This window comes from Bubalus bubalis, chromosome 3 (assembly GCF_019923935.1).
Source record: "Bubalus bubalis isolate 160015118507 breed Murrah chromosome 3, NDDB_SH_1, whole genome shotgun sequence".
Classification (NCBI taxonomy): domain Eukaryota; kingdom Metazoa; phylum Chordata; class Mammalia; order Artiodactyla; family Bovidae; genus Bubalus; species Bubalus bubalis.
Window position 1 is genome coordinate 67,270,517 of NC_059159.1, and position 25,910 is coordinate 67,296,426.

General features: G+C 37.5%; 1 protein-coding gene across 1 annotated transcript in view; it reads left to right on the top strand.

The window, feature by feature from the left end:
* GALNTL6 (polypeptide N-acetylgalactosaminyltransferase like 6) overlaps window positions 1-25,910 on the top strand; it is a 1,476,265-nt gene that overhangs the window by 639,059 nt on the left and 811,296 nt on the right. Inside the window, exon 4 of the mRNA XM_025281307.2 lies at window positions 24,697-24,863. Within this exon, the coding sequence (XP_025137092.2) occupies window positions 24,697-24,863 (167 nt within the window). The remainder of the gene's footprint in view (window positions 1-24,696; window positions 24,864-25,910) is intronic.

Below are 25,910 nucleotides of genomic sequence, written 5' to 3' on the forward strand. Positions count from 1 at the left end.
TGTTATGTGAATTATATCTCAGTAAAGCTCTTTGAAAAAAATAATAAATCACTTCAGTTTTCTCCTAGTCAAATAATGTAATTTACTCCTGCTCCTGCTGCTAAGTCGCTTCAGTCGTGTCCGACTCTGTGCGACCCCACAGACAGCAGCCCACCAGGCTTCCCCGTCCCTGGGATTCTCCAGGCAAGAACACTGGAGTGGGTTGCCATTTGCTTCTCCAATGCATGAAAGTGAAAAGTGAAAGTGAAGTCGCTCAGTCGTGTCAGACTCTTATCGGCCCCATGGACTGCAGCCTACCAGGCTCCTCCATCCATGGGATTTTCCAGGCAAGAGTACTGGAGTGACTTTACTCGTACGCTATGCTATGCTAAGTCGCTTTAGTCGTGTCCGACTCTGTGTGACCCCATAAACGGCAGCCCACCAGGCTCCCTGTCCCTGGTACTCTCCAGGCAAGAACACTGGAGTAGTTTTTACCAAATCAGGAAACTGATTACTCCATTAGACCTTATCATCTGAATCAGTGTAATAAGTCTTATCTCTAATGTTCTATAACCGGTGTGTTGTGATAAGTACCAATTGTATGTGTGTATGTGTGAAGTTTAACTCTTTCAGTAATATAAACATTTGTTTTCCGATAAAATTCCATGAAAACTCTGGAACTCCTACTGTGGAAAGAATTGCTTTTATTCTATACAGAAGGGGAGAATTTAGTTTTAATGTTTAAAAGTATTTTGTCCATTATTCTGGCTTAAGTTTAATCATTTGATAAAAACATCTCTACTTTCATATCTGTAAAATCACTTTAACTAGTATTTCCCTACAGCAGTCCACCCCAGCTTCTAATAGATATTGATTTCCTCAGCTTCCACCCACTCTTCAGACTCCTAATTTGACTCCAGACACTAGAATCCCATCCACATTTTTCTTGCCAAAGTCACTATTGCCTTCCATGTTGCCAAAACCCAATATTTTTACACTTTGTCTTGTGAAACATTCTAGCGCAGTTTGACAGTTGGGCCCTCCTCTCATTTTTCAGCGTTTTTGTGTCTGTTTCTTGGAAAGGAAACATGCTGACATTTCCTCCCAGTGCCTTTCTGTCTCTTCTGCAAACAAATCCTCTTTATCTGCTGACTAGGTGTTACAGATCACTGATGCTCCATGATGACTGGATGTTACAGCCCAGTGATGCTCTGTACTGGCCCTCAGTTTCATCATTTTATTTACTCTCTTTGCCAACCTCATCCACCTAGGCCTGTTAATTCAATCTCTAAAATACAGAGCCAAAGTCTGGAAGGCATCCCTTTCCTGGGACTCAGCTACATCCACCATCATATCTATCTCTCTCCCTTTTTTTTTTTTTTAAGTGGAGACCATTTTTAAAGTCTTTACTGAATTTGTTACAATATTGCTTATGTTTTATGTTTTGATTTTTTGCTGTGGGATCTTAGTTCCCTGGCCAGGGATCAAACTTTCACTCCTTGCATTGGAAGACCAAGTCTTGACCACTGGACCACCAGGGAAGCCCCTCATCTCAGAAGTGAAATCCTAGGATAACCTCATAACTAGACCTCACACACTCTCTATTGTTCCTGTCCAATACATTCAACAGAGTGAGCCAGAGTGAGCCTTGAAAACCGGGGCTGATCATTAATCCTCCCTTCTGTCTAAAATACTTACCAGACTCCCTGTTGGTTTCTGCCCCTCTCTGCCCTCCACTGTCACTCTCCCTTCTGAGGTCACTATGTTTCTGCCTCAGAGCGACAGTAAACACACGGCTACATGAACAAACTCTTTTTATTCCTTAGTACAGACATAAGATATCATATTATATTAAAGTAGTAATCATAGTACCATATAAATTATTAATTTGTAAAATAAGTTCCCTATGGCTGATTCATGTTGATGTTTGACAGAAAACAACAAAATTCTGTAATGCAATTATCCTTCAATTAAAAAATAAACAAATTTTTTAAAAGTTCCCAAATAAATTAATAAACAGTGATTACCCTCCTGTACCTTCAAATACACATATATTCAACAATCCAATCTAATTTTCCAGGCCTGCCAAAGGCAAATAAATTACCAGTTATCACTGCTTTATCAAACCCAACTGGCATGGCAAGATTAGAAAAGAAAAACAGTGTGACTAAAGCCAGCCATTGAAAATTGAATAAGCTGACATTAAAACAATTACTATGTAAATTGGTTGCTTGAAAATGACTTATACAAATATGCTATATGGTCTGCTTGTCAGTAGCCAGATGCCAGTTAACATTTTATTCTGTAGCAACTGAGAATGAGGATGAGAGAACTTTAGCTGAAATAAAATGGCTTTGCAAGAAATTATACAGTGGCAAAAAGCTCAAAGAAAATAAAGAGGCTTTCTCTCATTTCTAAACATGAATGGTTCCTTTGATAAAATTAAAAAAAAAAATTGTAGTTTACTTACAATGATACACTTAGCTATTTTGATAATCTTGTTTAGGAAATCTATTTAAAACAGACTTCATAGAATTGTCTGAATTGTCATCTATCAGTAAAGACATTTTACAGGTTTTTGATAGAGTGAGATAATGAATTTTTTAATTCAGGGTGTGTCCAAGGTGCTGAACACTGGCATTTGTGTATATATATCCAAAGGTGGTCTAACGGTACAAAAAACCTACAATACAACGAAATTGTATTTGAAGTGGCTACCCACTCCAGTATTCTTGCCTGGAGAAGCCCATGGGCAGAGGAGCCTGATGGGCTACAGTCCAGGTGTTAGCAAAGAGCGGGACATGACAGAGCAAGTACGCATTAATGCATGAGGTCAAACAATCTGCAGCATTATGCAGTGGTTTCCCTCTCACATACAAAGTAGTGAAATCGACTGATCCTAGTGAAACTGACTACAACTGGGTAGACACACTCTTTATTTCCATTTCAGAGAATTTTCATGACCGTTACAAAACAGAATAAAATCTTAACCATATAGAATGTGGGCCCTAAAGGAAACCCTAAGTATAACTGCTGCCTCTTTATTACTATCACTACTAATAGCACATTTAGCATTACATGAAAAATGTCCCAAGTGTTACATGTTTCACTTGAGAGATATGTGTGTTTGTATAAAATCAATAAACTGACTTAATTTACTTACATTTTTTTAATCCAACATTCAACAATTGTATAAAAATTTTTTTCAGTTGCACATGGAATGTTTATCCTACTAGATCTACATCTATGCATAAACAACTCTTAATAAATTTCAATAGATTGAATTAATCCTGAATGTCCTCTCATCAAAATTAAATTAAAAATCAATAAAAAATAATATATGCAGAAGAGTTGCAAATATTTAGAAATCAAATAATACATTTATGAATAACCCACAGGTCAAATGTAAAATCATAGAAATTAAAAAGTATTTCACAATGAATGATAATGAAATTTACTAGTGTCAGTCAGTTCAGTTCAGTCGCTCAGTTGTGTCCGACTCTTTGTGACCCCATGAATCGCAGCACGCCAGGCCTCCCTGTCCATCAACATCTCCTGGAGTTCACTCAGACTCACATCCATCGAGTCAGTGATGCCATCTAGCCATCTCATCCTCTGTCGTCCCCTTCTCCTCCTGCCCCCAATCCCTCCCAGCATCAGAGTCTTTTCCAATGAGTCAACTCTTCGCATGAGGTGGCCAAAGTACTGGAGTTTCAGCTTTAGCATCATTCCTTCCAAAGAAATCCCAGGGCTGACCTCCTTCAGAATGGACTGGTTGGATCTCCTTGCAGTCCAAGGGACTCTCAAGAGTCTTCTCCAACACCACACTTCAAAAGCATCAATTCTTTGGCTCTCAGCTTTCTTCACAGTCCAACTCTCACATCCATACATGACCAGTGGAAAAACCATAGCCTTGACTAGACGGACCTTTGTTGGCAAAGTAATGTCTCTGCTTTTCAATATGCTATCTAGGTTGGTCATAACTTTTCTTCCAAGGAGTAAGCATCTTTTAATTTCATGGCTGCAGTCACCATCTTCAGTGATTTTGGAGCCCCAAAAAATAAAATCTGACACTGTTTCCACTGTTTCCACTGTTTCCCCATCTATTTCCCATGAAGTGATGGGACCAGATGCCATGATCTTCGTTTTCTGAATGTTGAGCTTTAAGCCAACTTTTTCACTTTCCTCTTTCACTTTCATCAAGAGGCTTTTTAGTTCCTCTTCACTTTCTGCCATAAGGGTGGTGTCATATGCATATCTGAGGTTATTGATATTTCTCCCGGCAATCTTGATTCCAGCTTGTGCTTCTTCCAGCCCAGCATTTCTCATGATGTACACTGCATATACAGAGAAGGCAATGGCACCCCACTCCAGTACTCTTGCCTGGAAAATCCCATGGATGGAAGAGGCTGGTAGGCTGCAGTCTATGGGTTCACTCAGAGTCGGACACAATTGAGCGACTTCGCTTTCACTTTTCACTTTCATGCACTGGAGAAGGAAATGGCAACCCACTCCAGTGTTCTTGCCTGGAGAATCCCAGGGACGGGGGAGCCTGGTAGGCTGCCATTTATGGGGTTGCAGAGTCAGACACGACTGAAGCGACTTAGCAGCAGCAACTCTGCATAGAAGTGAAATAAACAGGGTGACAATATACAGCCTTGACGATCTCGTTTTCCTATTTGGAACCAGTCTGTTGTTCCATGTGCAGTTCTAACTGTTGCTTCCTGACCTGCATACAGGTTTCTCAAGAGGCAGGTCAGGTGGTCTGGTATTCCAATCTCTTTCAGAATTTTCCACAGTTTATTGTGATCCACACAGTCAAAGGCTTTGGCATAGTCAATAAAGCAGAAATAGATGTTTTTCTGGAACTCTCTTGCTTTTTCCTTGATCCAGTGGATGTTGGCAATTTGATCTCTGGTTCCTCTGCCTTTTCTAAAACCAGCTTGAACATCTGGAAGTTCACGGTTCACGTATTGCTGAAGCCTGCCTTGGAGAATTTTGAGCATTACTTTACTAGCCTGTGAGATGAGTGCAATTGTGCGGTAGTTTGAGCATTCTTTGGCATTGTCTTTCTTTGGGATTGGAATACTTATTAGTATAGAAAATATATTTGAACTTATTAATAATGAAAATATATTTGATAATGAAAGACCAAAGCTTATTCATGTTCTTTACAATTGAAGTAGTGTTTATAAGCAATCATAGCTTTAAATGTATAAATTAAGTAAGAAAATTTTTCAAATCAATCATCTGGGAAAATAAATATAAAAAAGGAAATCAATTACATTGTCAAAAATTTATAAATTCAAAATTTAATGTTCTGAGTGGATTAATACAATTTCTAAATCCCAAGAAAATATCTCTAAGGAAGAATAAAAGCCACCAAGCAGGAAATCCCCAGGTATTATTGTCAATCATGAAAGAATGGTATCATTAAACTTCCAACAGACATTTAAGCTACAATAAACGAGATTTATAAACATCACTATGCCGAAAGTTTGACTCTTAAGGGAAATATAAAATTTCATTGAAAATTCAAGTGAAAATGTCACAAAATTAAGCAGAATATCTGACTATCAATAGAGCTATAAAATATATGATGTTTGTAATTAAAAGCCTGCCAATATCATTCTGGTTTCCGAAGAAGATGGAAAAAAAACACTTGCTACTGTCACACCACTGAACTCAACTATAAGGCCTCGAAAAACATACGGCCCACCTGATTGACATTGTTGGGAAAAAAACAGCAACAGTGGGTGAGGAGAGGACATGAGAAATCAAAATAGCACTGAGTTTTGTTTTTTTTTTTTTAGCACTGAGTTTTTGAATTCCTTAAAACATGTTTGACAGTTGAAAACGAAAATACACTGTTTTCTGGTGGTTTTCAGTGTACATAGAAATAAGACAGCTGAAGCATAAGAGTGTAGAGAAACCTATATGGTAATAAGATTTCCATCTTAAAATGAAGTAGGTGCAATATCAATTCTAAATGGACTTGAAGCATGACAAGTGTTTTAATCCCTAAAGCTACCATTAAAATATTATACAATATGTACCTGAGTGCTCAGTCACTTCAGTCATGTCCTACTCTTTGTGACCCCATGGACTGTAGCCTGCCAGCCTCATCTGTCCATGGGATTCTGGAGGCAAGAATCCTGGAATGGATTGCCATGCCCTCCTGCAGGGGATCTTGACCCAGGGATAGAACCCCTGTCTCTAGCATCTTCTGCATTGCAAGGAAATACTTTTACAGCTGAGCCCCCCACTGGGAAAGCCCAATATAACATCAGAATCATAGTGGATGCATTGAAATCAAGTAGTAAAAGGTGTAAAAATAATCCAAAGAATGCAGAAAAGGAGAAACATGAAAAGAAACCTAAATACCCAACCCAGAAATAGCAGAATATATATTCTTCTCAAATGTGCAGAAAACACTGTTCAAGTCAAACCATATCCTGGGTCATAAAACTAAGACTACAAGTTTTAAAAGACTGTAGATTTACAGAGCATGTTCTCTGACCATAATAAAATTAAATTAAAAATTAGTGACAGGAAGATAGGATAATATTTACACAATTGGAAATTGAAAACAATTCTAAAAGATCAATATGTCATAAAAGAAGTTTCAAGTGAAATTAGAAAATATTTTAAATAAAAATTAAATGTTTTTTAAATTTTTATATTTAAAGTAGTTCTTAAAGTGAAATTCCCTGGTGGCTCAGATGGTAAAGCATCTGTCTACAATGCGGAAGACCTGGGTTTGAGCCCTGGGTTGGGAAGATCCCCTGGAGAAGGAAATAGCAATCCACTCCAGTACTATTGCCTGGAAAATCCTATGGACAGAGGAGCCTGATAGGCTACAGTCTATGGGGTCGCAAAGAGTCGGACGTGACTGAGCAACTTCACTTTCACTTTAAAGTGAAATAATTCCAATCTGTAATTCAGTGTTTTAAAACACAAAGAAAAAGGGCAGTGAATCGATAAGCTAAGCTTTCACCATGAGAATTGGAAAAGAAGAGCAAGATAAACCCAAAGAGTTAGTTTCTTGTAACTTTAGGATTACCTGTATTTCCTTGCAGTTCTCTCAACTTTGTTTCATATATTTCTATTTCTAGGTACATAAATATTTGAATTGTTACGTCCTCTTGATAAACTGACCTTTTATCAAGAAATAAACTTTATATCTTGGTAATATGCTTTGAAATCTGTTTTGTTGGCTATTATGAAAGCCACTTTAGCTTTCTTTTTGTTAGTGTTAGCATAATATTATATCTTCCGTGCCTTTACTTTTATGTTTATTTGCATCTTTGTATTATGAATGATGGCATCTCACTCCAGTACTCTTGCCTGGAAAATCCCATGGACGGAGAAGCCTGGTAGGCTGCAGTCCATGGGGTCGCTAAGAGTCGGGCATGACTGAGCGACTTCCCTTTCACTTTTCACTTTCATGCATTGGAGAAGAAAATGGCAACCCACTCCAGTGTTCTTGCCTGGAGAATCCCAGGGACAGAGGAGCCTAGTGGGCTGCCCATCTATGGGGTCGCACAGAGTCGGACATGACTGAAGCGACTTAGCAGCAGCAGCATTATGAATGAGTCTGTAGGAGGCAGCAGAGAGCAATTTGACACTGCCTTTTATGTGCTTGTTCAGAACACTTTACATTCAATATAGTTACTGATACGGTTTACTGAAATATACAACACTGCTTTTCTCTTCAAAATATCACTGAAGTAATGCTGAGTTCTTAAAGACTTTTAAGACTTTTCTCTCTTTCCTCTGTTTCTAACTTCTTTTGAATTAATTTCAAATTTTATCATTCTGTTTAATCTTTTTTTGTGAGGGCATCGCAGATATAACCATGCATTGTGTGTATATGTGTGATTTTTTTTTATCCAAGTTTCCAAATCAATTCATTTCAATCTAGCAAATGTTGATTACATTCTTACTCTCTATAAGACACATAATTGGAAACCATTCACTTTATTTATGCTCTGTTATTTTAGTGGTTGCTTTTATGCTGATGGAATATAACATAGCAAATCATGGTCTTCCCTTAAGTAATATTATATGACTTCATTTGTAGTATAAGAACCATACAATAGTATGCATTGTTCTATGCAACATTCTATGCAACATTTTTCTACTTCTGACCTTTCTGCTATTGTTGCCATATATTTCATTTCAACTTATGTTATAAATGTCAAAATACATTGCTTTTATTTTTGCTATAGACTGATCAACTATCTTTTAGAATGATATAACTAAAATAAAATAGTAATTTTATCATTTGACCACAAAATTATTTTCTTGTGTAAGTTAAACAGCAGAAAATTATTTTCTCATGATTCTGGATACTGGAGTCTGAGGTCAGGATGTCAGCAGGTTTAATTTCTTCTGAGACTTTCTAATGTACGTCTCTCTGCGTCTTCACCTGGTTTTCTGTCCATGTCTGTGTCCAGATTTCTTATCTCCTAAAAATACCATTCCTGTTGATTTAATGTTCACCCTAATGACTTCATTATAACTTAACTAGCTCTTTAAGCCCCTGCCTCTCGGAGAAGGTGCTGGTGACCCACTCCAGTGCTCTTGCCTGGAAACTCCCATGGAGGAGCCTGGTGGGCTGCAGTCATGCGGTCGCTAAGAGTCAGATACGACTGAGCGACTTCACTTTCACTTTTCACTTTCATGCATTGGAGAAGGAAATGGCAACCCACTCCAGTGTTCTTGCCTGGAGAATCCCAGGGACGGGGGAGCCTGGTGGGCTGCCGTTTATGGGGTTGCACAGAGTCAAACACGACTGATGTGACCTAGCAGCTAAATACAGCAAACATTCTGAAATACTGAGAGTAAGACATTAGCATATGAATTTAAGGATAATGCAATGGGTTTTGTAACACATTTTTGGTTGTTGTTCAGTCACGAGTCCTGTCCAACTCTTTGTGACCTGTAGACTGCAGCATGCCAGGGACCCCTGTACCTCACTGTCTTCTAGAGTTTGCCAAAATTCATGTCCACTGAGTTGGTGGTGCTATCTAACCATCTCAGCCTCTACTGCCCCTTCTCCTTTTGTCTTCAATCTTTCCCAGCATCAGGGTCTTTTCCAATGAGTTGACTCTTCACATCAGGTGACCAAAGTATTGGAGCTTCAGTATCAGTCCTTCTAATTAATATTCAGGGTTGATTCCTTTAAGATTGATTGGTTTGATCTCCTTGCTGTTCAAGGGACTCAAGAGTTTTCTCCAGCACCACAGTTCAAAAGCATCAATTCTTCAGCACTCAGCTTTCTTTATGATCCAACTCTCACATCCATACATGACTACTGGAAAAACTGTAGCTTTATCAGTAATGTCTTTGCTTAATGTGCTGTCTAAGTTGGTCATAGCTTTTCTTCCAAGAAGCAAGTGTCTTTTATTAATTTCATGGCTGCAGTCACCATCTGAAGTCATTTTGTAGCCCAAGAAAATAAAGTCTGTCGCTGTTTCCATTGCTTCCCCATCTATTTGCCATGAAGTGATGGGACCAGATACCATAATCTTAGTTTTTTGAAAGTTGAGTTTTAAGCCAGTTTTTTCTCCCTCCTCTATCACTCTCATCAAGAGACTTTAGTTCCTCTTCACTTTCTGCCATTATAGTGGAATCATCTGCATATCTGGGGTTGTTGATATTTACCCCAGCAATCTTGATTCCAGCTTGTGATTCAACCAGCTCAGCATTTCAGATGACATACTTTGCATATAAGTTAAATAAGCAGGATTACAGTATAACCAAATGAATTTTAGAATCCATTTGTCACCAAAAAAAGACACCTTGGATTTTTATGTGAATTGTGTTCAATCTGTACATTGGGGAATATTGCCATCTTGATATTGTTTTCTGATCCAAAGCCTGGGATGTGTTTCCATTCATTTAGATGGCCCTATAATTTATTTCAATATATATTTGCAGTTTTCAGCATATGTTTGAATTTGTTTTGTTAAATGTTTTTCTAAGTAATTTATTCTTCTTCATGGTATTGTAAATAACACAGTTGTCTTAATTTTATTTTAACCTATTTACTGCTAATCTGAAGAAGTATATTTGATTTTGTATTTTGAGCTCGTATTCTCCAACTTTACTGAGATTATTTTAATTTGTTTGCATGTATGTTTATGCAAATGTGTGTATTGTTTAGAATATATAATGTCATGTCGTATGCATGTAGAAATAGTTTTAATTCTTTCTTTCCTGTTTGAATGCCTTTTGTTTCATTATCTGGCCTAATCTCCTTGAGGAGAAGTAGTGGAATGATGTTAAATAAAATGGTAACTTACTTCTCTTGTTCCTTAGGAGGAAACTAGTCAGTCTTGGAACCTCTGCCATAAACTTGAGCTATATCAGGGTGACTGGAGTCCAGCTTTGTTGACCTGCCTTATTGTTGTGGGCTTTGGGAAGTGAGCCCTGGCTCTCTTAGTTCCATTTGTTGACATAGAACTTGTGCAGCAGAGCTACTTAGTATAAGAGTTTCTGCCGTGTGGTGGTCCCTCTAAGGGTGCCCACAAAATTTGTTTATGTTGCTTTTAATTCTTTTAGTTTTATCTACATATAGATTTCCACTTAATGTAATTGTTCTAAAGAGCTTCCTGCAGTGTTTACTTTTCTGAAGGTCTCCTGATGTATGTAGTGAAAATGAAACTCGCTCAGTCCTGTCCGACTCTTTGCAACCCCATGGACTATACAGTCCATCGAATTCTCCAGGCCAGATTACTGGAGTGGATAGCCTTTTCTCCACGGGATCTTCCCAACCCAGGTCTCCCACATTGCAGGCAGATTCTTTACCAGCTGTGCCACAAGGGAAACCCAAGCCTAATTCAATATTTGTATGTTTGAAACTTTTTTATTTTACCTTTGTTTTTTAAATGTATTTTCATTGACTAAAGAAAAGTAGATTGCTTTTTTCCTCTTGTTTTAAATTTTCTTTTCTGTACGTAAAGTGTTCCCCACTATCTTTCTGTCTTGAATTATTTTTTTAACGAGAAGTTTACTGTCACTCTTATCGGTTTCCCTCCACACTTAGGTATCTTTTTTTTTTTACCCCCTCTGCTTGCTTTTATTTATTTTATTTTTTATTTAATTTCTATTGGGCCATGTTGCTTTACAATATTGTGTTAGTTTATACTGTATAGCAAACTGAATCAGCTATACGTAAACATATATCCCCCTGCTTTTTTGGATTTCCTTCCCATTCAGGTCATCTCAGAGCACTGAGGAGAGTTCACTAGGCTACACAGTAGGTTTCATTGGTTATCTATTTTATATGTAGTATCAATAGTGTGTGTGTGTGCGTGTGTATCAATTCCAATCTCTTAATTCATCCCCCCTTTCCCTTCTCCATTTTGTATCAAAAGTTTGTTCTCTATTTCTGTGTCTCTCTGGTTGCTTTCAAGATTGTATCTTTATCAGTGCTTTTAAAAACTGGGTTATGAGAGAGGCTAATGTGGCTTTCTTCATGTTTCTTGTGTCCAGATTCCATGGGCCTATTTGAAGCACCTATTTGGTGCTTCACATTTTCATTAAATCTCAAAAACTTTCAAATCTGTCTTCAAATACTTTCTATGTCTCCTTTACCTTCTCTTGTGGATACTTTAATTACACACATATTAGGCCTTTTGAAGTTTTCCACACTGCTGATGCTCTATTCATTTTATGTTAAGACTTTCTTTTATCCTGTTTTGTTAATTTTGGAGAGTCCTCTTTCCATGTCTTCAAGTTTATGGATCTTTTCACCCACAATATCTAACCTGCCTTAAATTTTATCCAGTGTATTTTTCATCTCAGATACTGTAGTTTCAATCTCTAGAAGTTGTATTTGGTTGTTTTTAACATCTTCTGTGTCTTTCAGTATGTTCAAGTATTCCTTTGTCTTCTTGAATGTTTGGGAAACACTGTAATGACTACTGTAATGCCATTGCCTATTCTATCATCCTTGATATTTGCGTCAATTTCACTTAGTGGTTTTTCTGCTTCCTTTTGGGTTCCTGTTTTCTTGCTTCTTTGAATGGTTTGTAGTTTTTATTCATTGTCAGATGTTTGAATTGTATTTTTTAGGGTGTTAAATATTTTGATATTCCTATGAGTGTAACTGAGCCTTTTCCCTGTGATACAATGCAGCTATTTAGAAACAGTTTGATACTGCTAAGTATTGATCTGAAGCTTTCTTTGAACTGGAACTGTTTTTAGGACTAATTCTCCATCCTTTCAGTCAGACACGACTAAGCGACTTCACTTTCACTTTTCACCTTCATGCATTGGAGAAGGAAATGGCAACCCACTCCAGTGTTCTTGCCTGGAGAATCCCAGGGATGGGGGAGCCTGGTGGGCTGCCGTCTATGGGGTCACACAGAGTCGGACACGACTGAAGCGACTTAGCAGCAGCAGCAGCTCCATCCTTTCTAACCCCTTTTCCAATACTCTACGCAATTCTCCTTGAGATACAAGTTTTTTCTTCATGTCTGCTGAAAACAAGAATTATTTCATTCCCTATATGAGTTACTGATCCCTTTAATCTTTTCTGGTGGTTCATTCCTCAGTTCAAGGTTATATCTTTACACACATGTGCTGATCTATACTCTGCTGAAAATTCAAAGGGACACTGTAGACTCCCTAGGTTTTCTTTCTATACCATTCTTTCCTGCAACCTCTTACATACTTTGATAACTCTAGATTGTTGGCTTCATCTCTACCATTTAGGGAGATCACCTGGGTATACCTGAGTTTCTCCTAACTTCAGCATTGCCTAGAATTTCACTCTGGTGTATAAGCAGAGGGACATGTTTGTTTCCTCTCTCTGAAGAATTTCTATATTTTTTGCCCATGTCTTGAAAACCATTGTTTCATATTTTTAATATTGTTGTTTAGGTGGTCAAGTGGAAGAATAAGTATGTCTATATTACTCCATTGTGCTTGTACTCAGTCATATCCAACTCTTTGTGACCCCATGGACTGTAGCCCACCAGGTTTCCTTTGTACGTGGAATTTCCCAAGCAGGAATACTGGAGTGGGTTGCCATTTCCTCTTCCAGGGGATCTTCCAGACTCATGGATGAAACCCTGGTCTCCTGTGTCTCCTGCATTGTCAGGTGGATTCTTTACCACTGAGCCATCTGGGAAGCCCCCCACCCCCCACCACGTTACTCCATCTTGGTTAAAAGGAGAAATCCCAGGGATAATCTTAGCCAGAAATAATATTAGCTGGAAGTTGCAAAGCTATTTTATTAAAACATACAAAACTAATAAAGAAATATTAGATATAGGGGGCACAACGTCTACTTCTTTTCCTTCCCCTCCTAGTGTAATCTAGTGGTTCAGACAGCCCAGTGGTTCAGTGGTCCAGGCCTTCTTAGAGTCTGTATTCAAATGATATTTTGTCATAAATTTTTGCCATAGGTATTTCTTTATACATATTATTAAATGGCTTACTTTCAGAAGTATTTGTGGATAATAGATTACATATCTCACAAAAATGCTTGATCTAATGGAGTAATTGCCTACCTCACTTTAAAATATTACAGTATTTATATAATTTAACGGATTGGATTAATATAAAGATGTCTTAAAAAGCCAGTGATAGAATGGTATCTCCAAAATATTATGTAATCAGAAGTGAAGAGTGTTGGATTCCATTTCTTTGCTCTCTACTCCCCAGCTATGTGAGTTATAAATATATTTCAAAAATTTTTAAAGTCTTTAAGTCAAGTGCCCCATAATTCTATCACTCTTCACCCAGTACACTGTTTTACCTGTTTGATTGTTAAAATAATTTTTGTTTAACTCTCTAAAACTCTAGATGTCTCAAATTTCAATTAAATGAAGGACTAAACTTGATGATACCTTAAGTGTGGTTGTAGTTCTAAAAATGAGATTGCAACTATGCTTCTGTAGATGGGAGACCTTAAATATATACAATCATTTTTTTTCTTTATTGGTCTGTGAAGAAATTGAATCTCTTTAATGTTTCCACATAATGTAATATAACAGGCAGTTTCCATTTTCCTATTTCCTTTTTTATTTGAAAGAACACAGACTAAGATGGTCATGTTCATCCCAACTATTTCTGGCTATAATTCTTCGCTGTATATAACACTGCACTTACCAGGCCCTCCTGCCATGTGACTAGCGCTGACCAGTGATTTGTAAGCACAAGGAACTGTCATTCAAGAGACAGACCATTTAATTTCCAGCTTGAGACCCACCACTGTTCTAACTAATGTCTGGCACAGTGATTGACAATGGTCAAAATGTTGACTAGTGCCAGTGACCTCAGGCAGAGAGTCTAGCCAACCCGTGATAAATAAGCAGAAGACACACAAAGAGGATATTCATTTTTGTGAGCCGTTGAGATTGGAAGTTATTTGTTACCATAGCATAACATAACATCCTGACTGATCTACTTATATAATAGAAAAAAATCCAATAAAACAAAAAATAAAATAATAACTTCAGATAAGCTAATGGAATGATCTAAGGAGTAAAATGTTAAAATGCTTTCATTCAAATGTCCTACTCAAATCTTGCAGTCTGAGTGTTTGAATCTTTAAAATGCAGGTTTTGGTGTTGTGTCCAAAACTAAATATTCAGCCTTAGGCATGAGAAAGTGTGTTTAGATGATGGTAAGGAAAATATAAAGGCTTTGAGAATCTTAAATGCAAGTTTACCTAAACAAAGTATAAAGGTTGATATTGTTGAATGAACAGTAAAATATCTCTTTCAGACAAAAAAAAAAAAATCACAAATAAGTCAGATACTTAAATCACATATCTCTAATTTTTTTTAATTGGCTTATTCCTATTTGTGAAAGAACCACCTTTTGTGAAACCAGTGAAGTTGCAAAGATAAATTAATGTAATTATAAAAGAATGGTGGTTAAGTATGTTTATAATAAAGAATATTGTTAAACTAAATATATCTTTAAATCGCCCTGTTATTAAATGTCAATAGTGAATATCAGAAAACATATATGCTCTGTTTGTGGAAACAGAAGAGTGTGAGAAATATTCTATTCAGTTTTATTTTCATTATTGTGAATGGTTTAGCAGAATGTTTACAGACTGGTTTTTAATCAACTTTTTAAAATGCCTTTAAGATTTGTTGTTTCTCACAAGTAGCTTAAGAATTTATTTCTTTTGTCTCTTTGGTACATTTAAATTTAAAGATTTGTTTTTCCATTCACTTAGATAAAGTATTACTTAAAGAGACGTCCTCATTTCTGAGCCATTATTACTCTCCAAGTTAATTTTATGAAAAGGCTTATTTTAAAATAATACACAATATGAAATGCAATAACAACAGGCATTTTCACCCATAGTCCTATAAACTTAATACAACAGTTTTAAATTATCCCTATTTTCTTTTCATAAATTTGCTACCTATCCATAAACATATAAATTGTGTCTGACTTCATTTTACTTATTTCTTCAACACAGTTCCATATTACCACATTGTCTTCTTATTTCACAAATTTCCCATTCTCAACTTGACTTGAAGTTAAATCTAAAATACACAGGTTGCAGATTCTTAATAAAATTCTGGATATGCTTCAATATTTCTAGTAATAATGAGAAGCGGTGATCTGAACAATAGCTTGGCCAATGCAATGGCTGACTTTGAGAGTGAATTCAATTTCCTTTGGAGCAGCTTAAATGCTGGGATGACTAAATATAATTTAATCAGCTCAGGCACCACCACAAACAGGCTGGCTTTCCTTAGAGTAAAAATCAGATCAGCACCCTCATTATTTTTGCCCAAGCTATTTCAATCTCTATTTCTTCCTTTCATCTTTGCTGTCTCAATGCATCATTTACCCAGATGTCAGAGGAATTATAAACATTATCCTGTCTTCCCCATCATTAATAGTATGAGAAATACTTCATATTGACTGCAGGCTAATGTCCAGATTTCTTAGAATCACTTTCAAGATCCTCCATGACTTGTTTTCCACATACAGACTCATCTATAAAGACATCCCTAGTTCTTTCAGATAAAGTTGGTCATACTTCCTGCGGGCTCTTCAGTGCCTCTGTGCCATCTATTATGCCCCTTGTCTCATTTGAGTCTAATCATTTAATGTATCTGTCCACTGGTCTGTGAATCCTTAAGGGAGGAAACTGTAATTTATTCATCTTTTTATCATGTGTCTCTCACTTTCTCTCACGCAGTTCGTGTCTCTCCTTGTTTCCTAGCATCTTTCACAGAGGACTTGACAGATAAAATAACAACTGTTAAGGCAACGACGGACTTTCCTGATGATCCAGTGGTTGAGACTTCACCTTCCAATGTAGGGGATGTGGGTTCGATATCTGGCCGGGAACTAAGATCCCACATTCCTCATGGCCAAACAACAAAAACACGAAAAAGAAGCAATATGAGAACAAATTCATTCCTCATCGAAAAAAAAATTTTTTTTTAAAAAGCAACAATAACAGCAACATGTAATTTTAAAAAGCTATTATCAAATATAATACTGTACTGAGTGCTTGGTATGGATTATCTAATTTAATTCTCTTTCACAAATTATGAATAAATTATAATTTTTGGCTTCTATATTGTTACACATGAGAAAACTAGTCTTCTAGAAGTTAAATAACTGACCCATTTTCACACAAGTGGCAAAGCCACATTTAAACCTCAAAAGTCTAATGTATAAAATGTGATTTCTCAATATTTGAGGAATAATTATAATGAGTGAGTTTTCAGTGTAGTCTCATTGAAAAAACTTACAAGCATCTATGTAAAGAAGGTAACTTTATTACTAATAGTCTACTTATTAGATTAAGGCTATTTTTAATGTAATGTGGGTGCATGCTCAGTCATGTCCAACTCTTTGTGACCCCATGGACTGTAGCCTGCCAGGCTCCTCTGTCCATGGAATTCTCCAGACAAGAATACTGGAGTGAGTTTCCACTTCCTCCTCCAGGGGATGTTCCTGACCAGGGATCAACCCCAAGTCTTCTGTGTCTCCTGCATTGGCAGGCTGACTGTTTCAGATTGGTTTCCCCTAAAGTAGACTCTCAGACACAATTTGACTGCAGTAGTTTTAAAGAGATCATCACAGAGTATCCCTGGGCAAGGAGGGTGAAGAGGTAAGACAGGGAAGGGAAATCAGCCAGTCAAAGATCTCCATCCTGATGCTTATCCCTGTGGGCACCTGAGGCTCCATCTTGCTGGAAAACCATGGCGATGATACAGAAAACACCTCAGAGATGCTTCATTAGAGAACTGCTCTTTCCCCAGCTTCATTGGCTGGGGAACCAATTTGCCTCTGAACTTTTGATCTGCCTTTTATCAGAGATGAGAGAAAGCACTCGGTTGACTGTCTGCTGGTACTTATGGTAAGACCAACTTGGCAAGTTCTAGGATGGTGATGCTGTAGAGACAGTGTTGATGCTCTGGCATCAGTCCTGGAGCTGTTACTCATCAACTTGTGCTTCCAGTAAATCAGATCTTTATTTGAGCTATAGATAGATGATAAATAGATGGATAGATAGATGATAAATAGATGGATAGATAGATGGATGGATGTTAGATAAACAGATAGATAGAGGGATGATAGATGAATGGATGGATGGATAGATGGATAGATTCATGGATGATAGATGATAAATAGTTAGATAATAGATAGATGATAGATAGCAGACACATAGATGATGGATAGATACACATACACACACATGTACATACATAGACAGCTAATTGTGTATGTCATATATCAGTGCTGTGTTTGTTACTGAACTCAGGTTCAGTTGCTCAAAAGCCAGTCATTTGAGAGGCAAGTGTGAATAGACAGGAAATATGCTTTAATCAGAAAAGCCAACAATCTGAGGAGAAGGTGGATTTGTCCAGAGACCAACTCTGGAGATTCTGCTTGGCCACGACCAGTTTTAAAGGGGGAAATGGGGAAGAATCTCAGTGAATCTATCAGAGCAGGATGTTGGGTTCTGATCATTCTCCACTGCGTGAACATCTCTTCTGATGTTATCTTGCCTGCATGATCTGCCTGCTGGGTTGCTAAAGGGGCTGCTGGGGTAGAGAGCTAGTCATTTTTTAGCTACTTTATTCTTCATCCTTACCTCTTTTTATCTAGGAAAAGAATTAGCAGGTTAGACAAGGCATAGTGTGCATTCAGGAGAGCGTAAGTCAGGAGTTAGGTTGAGTTGCTGAGTGAATCTCATTCCTAGAATTAGGGTCTTTTTTTTTTATTATTTTAATTGGAGGCTAGTTACTTTATAATATTGTGGTGATTTTTGCCATACATTGACATGAATCAGCCCTGGATGTACATGTGTTCCCCATCCTGACCCTCCCTCCCACCTCACTCCCCATCCCATCGCTCAGGGTCATCCCAGGGCACCAGCCCTGAGCACCCTGTCTCATGCATTGAACCTGGACTCAAGTTCTATTTCACATAGGATAATATACATGTTTCAATGCTATTCTCTCAAATCATCCCACCCTCGCCTTCTCCCACAGTCGAACAGTCTGTTCTTTACATCTGTGTCTCTTTTGCTGTCTCTCATATACTAGAATTTAAAGAATTAGGGTCTTTTAAGGCTGGAACAGAACAGAAATGAGCAAGCAGGACAGGGAGCAAAGGATCTGTTTTCATGTTCAACTCGATAATGCAGTCAAAATTGAATTCCTCTTTACCCTCAAGTCTTGGAGCCCTCAAATGTCCCTCATGCACTGTGTTTTTACCTCCATCTGTATTTCATACATCAGTTGCCCATGTCCAAAGCGTGGGGGTCCTCCATAACTGTTTCTCCTAGACAGTTACCAAGTCATGTCAATTATTTTCCTAAATATATCTCAAGTTGGTCTTTTGCAGGCCCGTTTTAACTCTCACTTGGATTTCTGTAGTACTTTATGAATTGATTCAGGGGCCCCACTCTCAAATGCTTATACACGTCTACATATCAATTCCCCTTTAAATCTTTGCCTTTTACCAGTCTGTATCTTCTATTATAACATAAATATCTTAAAGTCAGAAACTAGGGTTCATTCTTTGTTTTATCTCCACTTTGCATCCTGGCTAAGAGTAAGCCAATAGGAAATCATTATGAACTGAACACACAAATGAACAGAAAGATACTTTCACATCCCTTATATAGAAATTACTTAAAATATTTTTAGAGCAAAGGCTTTTTTGCCCATGATCAGTCTTCCATCCTCACAAGTCTGCCTATTTTTCTTAATGGATTATATATAGCTGTTAAACATATATTTAAATCCCAAAGCCTATTGATTGCTTTGCAGTCCCAAACCTTTTTGGCACCAGAGATTAGTCTCGTGGAAGACAATTTTTCCATGGATGAGATCAGGGAGATAGTTTGGGGATGATTCAGGAACAGTAGGGTCCATGCTCCTATGAGAATCTAATGCCACCGCTGATCTGAGAGGAGATAGAGCTCAGAAGGTCATGCAAACAATGGGGAGAAGCCATAAATACAAAAGAAGCTTCACTTGCCCACTGCTTATCTCCTGCTGTGCAGCCTGGTTCCTAACACGAACTGGTCCATGCCCTAGGGCTGGGAAACCTGCTATAGTGTATTGGTCTGAATACAGTTATTTTAAAAAAAGCAAGCAATGTGTACAATATCTCCTCTAAATGTTAAAAGAATAATTTTCCTCTTGGGAATATCAGTTACATTCCCAGAGCATTGTTAGGTATGATGTTTTGATATTTTGATATATTGATATTTGATGTTTTTATATATTGATATCCTGAATATCAATATTCAGGATAATACAAAACTCAACATTCAAAAAACTAAGATCATGGCATCCAGTCCCATCACTTAATGGCAAATAGATGGGGAGACAATGGAAACAGTGACAGATTTTATTTTCTGGGGCTCCAAAATCACAGCAGATGGTGATTGGAGCCATGAAATTAAAGACACTTGCTCCTTGGAAGAAAAGTTATGACCAACATAAACAGCATATTAAAAAAAAAAAAAAACAGAGACATTACTTTACCAACAAAGGCCTGTATAGTTAAAGCTATTGTTTTTCCAGTAGTCATGTATGCATATGAGAGTTGGACCATAAAAAAAGGTGAGCGCCAAAGAGTTGATGCTCTTGAACTGTGGTGTTGGATAAGACTCTGGAGAGTCCCTTGGACTGCAAGGAGATCCAACCAATCAATGGTAAAAGAAATCAGTCCTGAATATTCATTGGAAGGACTGATACTAAAGTTCAGTTCAGTTAAGTTCAGTCACTCAGTCGTGTCTGACTCTTTGTGACCCCATGAACCACAGCACGCTAGGCCTCCCTGTTTATCACCAATTCCTGGAGTCCACCCAAACCCATGTCCATTGAGTCAGTGACGCCATCCAACCATCTCATCCTCTTTTGTCCCCTTCTCCTCCTGCCCTCAATCTTTCCCAGCATAAGGGTCTTTTCAAATGCATCAGCTCTTCACATCAGGTGGCAAAAGTATTGGAGTTTCAGCTTAAACATCAGTCCTTCCAATGAACACCCAGGACTGATCTCCTTTAGGATGGACTGGTTGGATCTCCTTGAAGTCCAAGAGACTCTCAAGAGTCTTCTCCAACACCACAGATCAAAAGCATCAGTTCTTTGGTGTTCAGCTTTCTTCACAGTCCAACTCTCACATCCATACATGACTACTGGAAAAACAATAGCCTTGACTATATGGACGTTTGTTGACAAAGTAATGTGTCTGCTTTTTAACATGCTGTCTAAGTTGGTCATAACTTTCCTTCCAAGGAGTAAGCGCCTTTTAATTTCATGGCTGCACTCAGCATCTGCAGTGATTTTGGAGCCCAGAAAAATAAATTCAGCCACTGTTTCCACTGTTTCCCCATCTATTTGCCATGAAGTGATGGGACTGGATGCCATGAGCTTAGTTTTCTGAATGTTGAGCTTTAAGCCAACTTTTTCACTCTCCTCTTTCACTTTCATCAAGAGGCTCTTTAGTTCTTCTTAACTTTCTACCATAAGGGTGGTGTCATCTGCATATTTGTGGTTATTGATATTTCTCCTGGAACTCTTGATTCCAGCTTGTGCTTCTTCCAGCCCAGCATTTCTCATGATTACTCTGCATATAAGTTAAATAAGCAGGGTGACAATATACAGCCTTGACGTACTCCTTTTCCTATTTGGAAACAGTCTGTTGTTCCATGTCCAGCTCTAACTGTTGCATCCTGACCTGCATACAGATTTCTCAAGAGGCAGGTCAGGTGGTCTGGTATTTCCATCTCTTTCAAAATTTTTGCAGTATGTTGTGATCCACATAGTCAAAGGCTTTGGCATAGTCAATAAAGCAGAAATAGATGTTTTTCTGGAACTCTCTTGCTTTTTCAATGATCCAGATGATGTTGGCAATTTGATCTCTGGTTCCTCTTCCTTTTCTAAAACCAGCTTGAACATATGGAAGTTCATGGTTAATGTATTGCTGAAGCCTGGCTTGGAGAATTTTGAACATTACTTTACTAGCATGTGAGATGAGTGCAATTGTGCAATAGTTTGAGCATTCTTTGGCATTGCCTTTCTTTGGGATTGGAATGAAAACTGACCTTTCCCTGGCCTGTGGCCACTGCCGAGTCTTCCAAATTTGCTGGCATATTGAGTGCAGCACTTTCACAGCATCATCTTTCAGGATTTGAAATAACTCAACTTAAATTCCATCACCTCCACTAGCTTTGTTCATAGTGGTATTTCCTAAGGCCCACTTGACTTCACATTCCAGGATGTCTGGCTCTAGGTGAGTGTGAGTGATCACACCATCATGATTATCTGGGTCGTGAAGATCTTTTTGTACAGTTCTTCTGTGTATTCTTGCCACCTCTTCTTAATATCTTCTGCTTCTGTTAGGTCCCTACCATTTCTGTCCTTTATTGAGCCCATCTTTGCATGAAATGTTCCCATGGTATCTCTAATTTTCTTGAAGAGATCTCTTGTCTTCCCCATTCTATTGTTTTCTTCTATTTCTTTGCATTGATTGCAGAGAAAGGCTTTTTTATCTCTCCTTGCTATTCTTTGGAACTCTGTATTCAAATGGAGCTCCAATTCGTTGGCCACCTGATGTGAAGAACTGACTCACTGGAAAAGACTCTGATGCTGGGCAAGATTGAAGGCAGGATGAGAAGGGGATGACAGAGTATGAGATGGTTGGATGGCATCACTGACTTAATGGACATGATTTTGAGTGAGCTCCCAGAGTTGGTGATGGACAGGGGAGCCTGGCATGCTGCAGTCTATGGGGTCACAAAGAGTCAGGCATGACTGAGTGACTGAACTGAACTGAACTGAATGTTGATATAGGAAAACACCTTTGTCTCAGGTCTCTGGCTTTGTTGAATGGGTAACTCTGTAATCATGACAAAATGCACTGAATTCCTTTAGCACTCTTTTCCATCTTTGTTCATTATATGTGAAAGCACCTTTCTCACTATACTCTTGGAAATCACTGACACGTATGTTTCATATATTGCTCTTTAAAATCATTTTATGTTATCCCTAAAGGAATATGTTCCTTTGTGAAAATCACTCAGTCGTGTTTGACTGTGACCCCATGAACTTTAACCTGCCAGGCTTCTCTATCCATAGAGTTCTCCTGGTCAGAATACTGAAATGGATTGCCATTCCTTCCTCCAGGGGATCTTCCTGACCCAGAGATCGAACATGGGTCTCCTACATTGCAGGTGGATTCTTTACCACTGAGCCACCAGGGAAGCCCTGGTTCTTTAAAGAGCATGTCTTTTATAGGGCTTTTATGCCCATTTCATGGTATCATTTTGATGGTTTTTTCCTAGTTCTCTCAATTGTATTTGAAAACATTGAAATCTACCATTTTTATAAATATTTTTACAATTTTTAAAATCTGAAATCAAATAAAGTGATAATAAAGTGACAAGATAGAAAGAAATATCTATATTTTTATATTTAAATTATTTGTCTAAAAGTATGTCATTTTATTATAACTTCCAGGATAATTAATTTTTTTCTTTAATTGCATTATGCTGCTGCTGTGTCACTTCAGTCGTGTCCGACTCTGTGTGACCCCATAGATGGCAGCCTACCAGGCTTCCCTGTCCCTGGGATTCTCCAGGCAAGAACACTGGAGTGGGTTGCCATTTCCTTCTCCAATGCATGAAAGTGAAAAGTGAAAGTGAAGCCGCTCAGTCGTGTCTGACTCTTAGCGACCCCATGGACTGCAGCCCACCAGGTTCCTCCGTCCATGGTTTTTCCAGGCAAGAGTACTGGAGTGGGGTGCCATTGCCCTCTCCGTAATTGCATTATACTAATATTCTATTATCTGAAGCCGTAAGACAAGATCTATTTTATATCCACAGTGATATTTAAGTTATCCTATTGAGATGATAGTAAAATAAAGTATTGAAGTAATTGACTAAAAACATATTGTAGGTAATGTCTTGAATATTCTGGCATGTTTCTATACATACTGGTAGAATCTATGCATGTTTCAAAATTTATACTTTGTTTTGTTTTCTCATAAATTAAACAGTAGCCATTTCTGGCAAAAGACAAATTATTAGATGTTCTTGCTTTTAAGCAGAAACTGTGTCTGTTTCCAGATTTTTGCTCTCTCTTTTGTCTTCAGGTTGTCCATATCAGGAAAATAACTGAATTTTGATAATTGATGAAAATTTCATTCTGTATTATTTTTAAAGTAACTCAAATGTTTCACCAACAAGTGAATTCATTATCCTTCATAAAGCTTGGGCAAATATGACCAATGCTGAACTAAAAATTAAATGAGATTTGAGACCCAGTTTTCTGCCCTATTTATAAATTACTTAAATAAATCCAGAATATTGAAAGCATAGCCATGACATATACTAAATTGCTTGTAACTATGCCCAGAGTTAAAGCCTACTTCGTATTTGGCATCTCAGATTACTTCACAGTGATAACAGAAATATGAGATCAGTATAGTTCTCATAAGGAAGGTCATAATGTCATGATTTGAATCTCACTGTAGTCTCAACCATGAGGTTGTATCAGTATGTGATTATTTAAGATTAAATTTTCACTTCTTTCACTTTAAGTCTCTTTTCTCCCCTAGAGCCTAAACACTGCCAGCCATGGAGACATAACCCAACTTTAACTGATTATTTGGGCATAGATATTACAGAAGTTAAACTTCCCAGAAATCCACCCAAACATTAACCATGTGCTCAATGGAAATGATGTTAATACATAAAATTTGTCCTCATTACTATTAGATCGCAATAGAGAAAATATATATTAAGAAGAACATGACATTTCAGTGCAATTCTTACCTGCTTTTTGAGCCACTGGTATAGAAAAGCACAGATGAAGTCAATATACAAAGGAGGGCATAGCTGAGGAAATTATGGCAAAATCAACTCAGAATCACTGGAATAAACTATTCATCTGGTTTTATAGTCCAACAGAGCTTCTTATTTAACCTTGTTGAGTTGAGACACATTATCTGTAACTGAATAAATGTGAAATTGACACATTCAAAAAACAAAAAAGAGAGTGGATGTGAAAGGGAATCATTAATAAATCCCAAGCATGGGTAGAGTATCTGTAATGATGTAGAAGCTCTGGCTGGGAAATCATTAGGCAAAGTCTAATTTTCACAGTTGTCTGATAACACAGTAAGTCAATGGCAATATAAAATGTACTACCATTTTGCATCTAACATAGCCTTGCCCTCCTCTTTCAACTCCAGCTGTAAGCACAAGATGTACCTGGAAAGGCTGCCAAACACCAGCATCATTATCCCATTCCATAACGAAGGCTGGACTTCCCTCCTCCGGACCATACACAGCATCATCAACCGAACCCCGGAGAGTCTGATCGCAGAAATCATCCTGGTTGATGACTTCAGTGATAGAGGTAAGTCACTGTTGATACCATTTTATGTGATTCTGTTATCACCTACATAATTGTTACAGGCTTTTAAAATAAGGCAGAGGATTGTTACAATGGCTTCTTGCTGATTCTATCTGAAAGGTGATTATGAAGTTTTGTCTATGCTGTGCTGATGTGATTTTGTAAAATGTTGGCCAAATGCAAAACGAAATGGATAAGTTATTGGCATCATTTGCGGTATCTGTAAGAAATTTACATTGCATTTCTATTGTGAATTAGGTAGGTGTTGGCAGAATGTCTTAAGTTCTATCTTCAGCTTTAGAAAAAACTGTGAAATATGGTGAGTACATATGAATGGTGATATATTCCAGTAGAACCATAAAACCTGTTCCCATTTCTGAAAAAGATCTGCTCTGTTGTTTACTAGCAAGATGGTTTCTCCAGGCTGTGCTTCTGTTATTTCATAAATACTGGAAATGGTAAGTAACACAAAGAAATATTTTGACTTGGCGATTTTAGCTATTTTATTGTATCTGAACAATAACAGCAAAAAGGCCTGGAGTGCAGAGTATTAGAAAATTTAGCATTGTTTTACTGTTTTTTTACTATTCTGATGAACACAATTTGTTTAGTAAGTCAGGGGAATATGATAATAGAAAGTTTCTTGAGTTTAGGATTTGATAAATCATATTTGCTCTAAATACAGGAATTGTTAATATTACAGGATAAGTAAAATCTTTCTATCTTGGCTGATGGACAGGCAGAAACTTTTTCTAAAGATATTCATCTACCTTCTGTTTCTTTGTATGAAGGAGTTTGGTTTAACTATACTGTGTGTGTTTAAGAATGGCAGTAAACAAGTTTATTTTTCCTATGTCTTACAAGAGAATGCATCTTGAGTTTCTATGAATTAATTGCAGTTTGGGAAATTTCATTTGCACACAGAAAACTATTCTTCATAGTACTTAAAAATTCTATAAAAGTAAAACCGCTTGGTGTGTTAGCTTTGAGGTTTCTGTAATGTTTTTGTCTGCAAGATTCACTTCAAATACTGATTCAGGATTCGTGGTC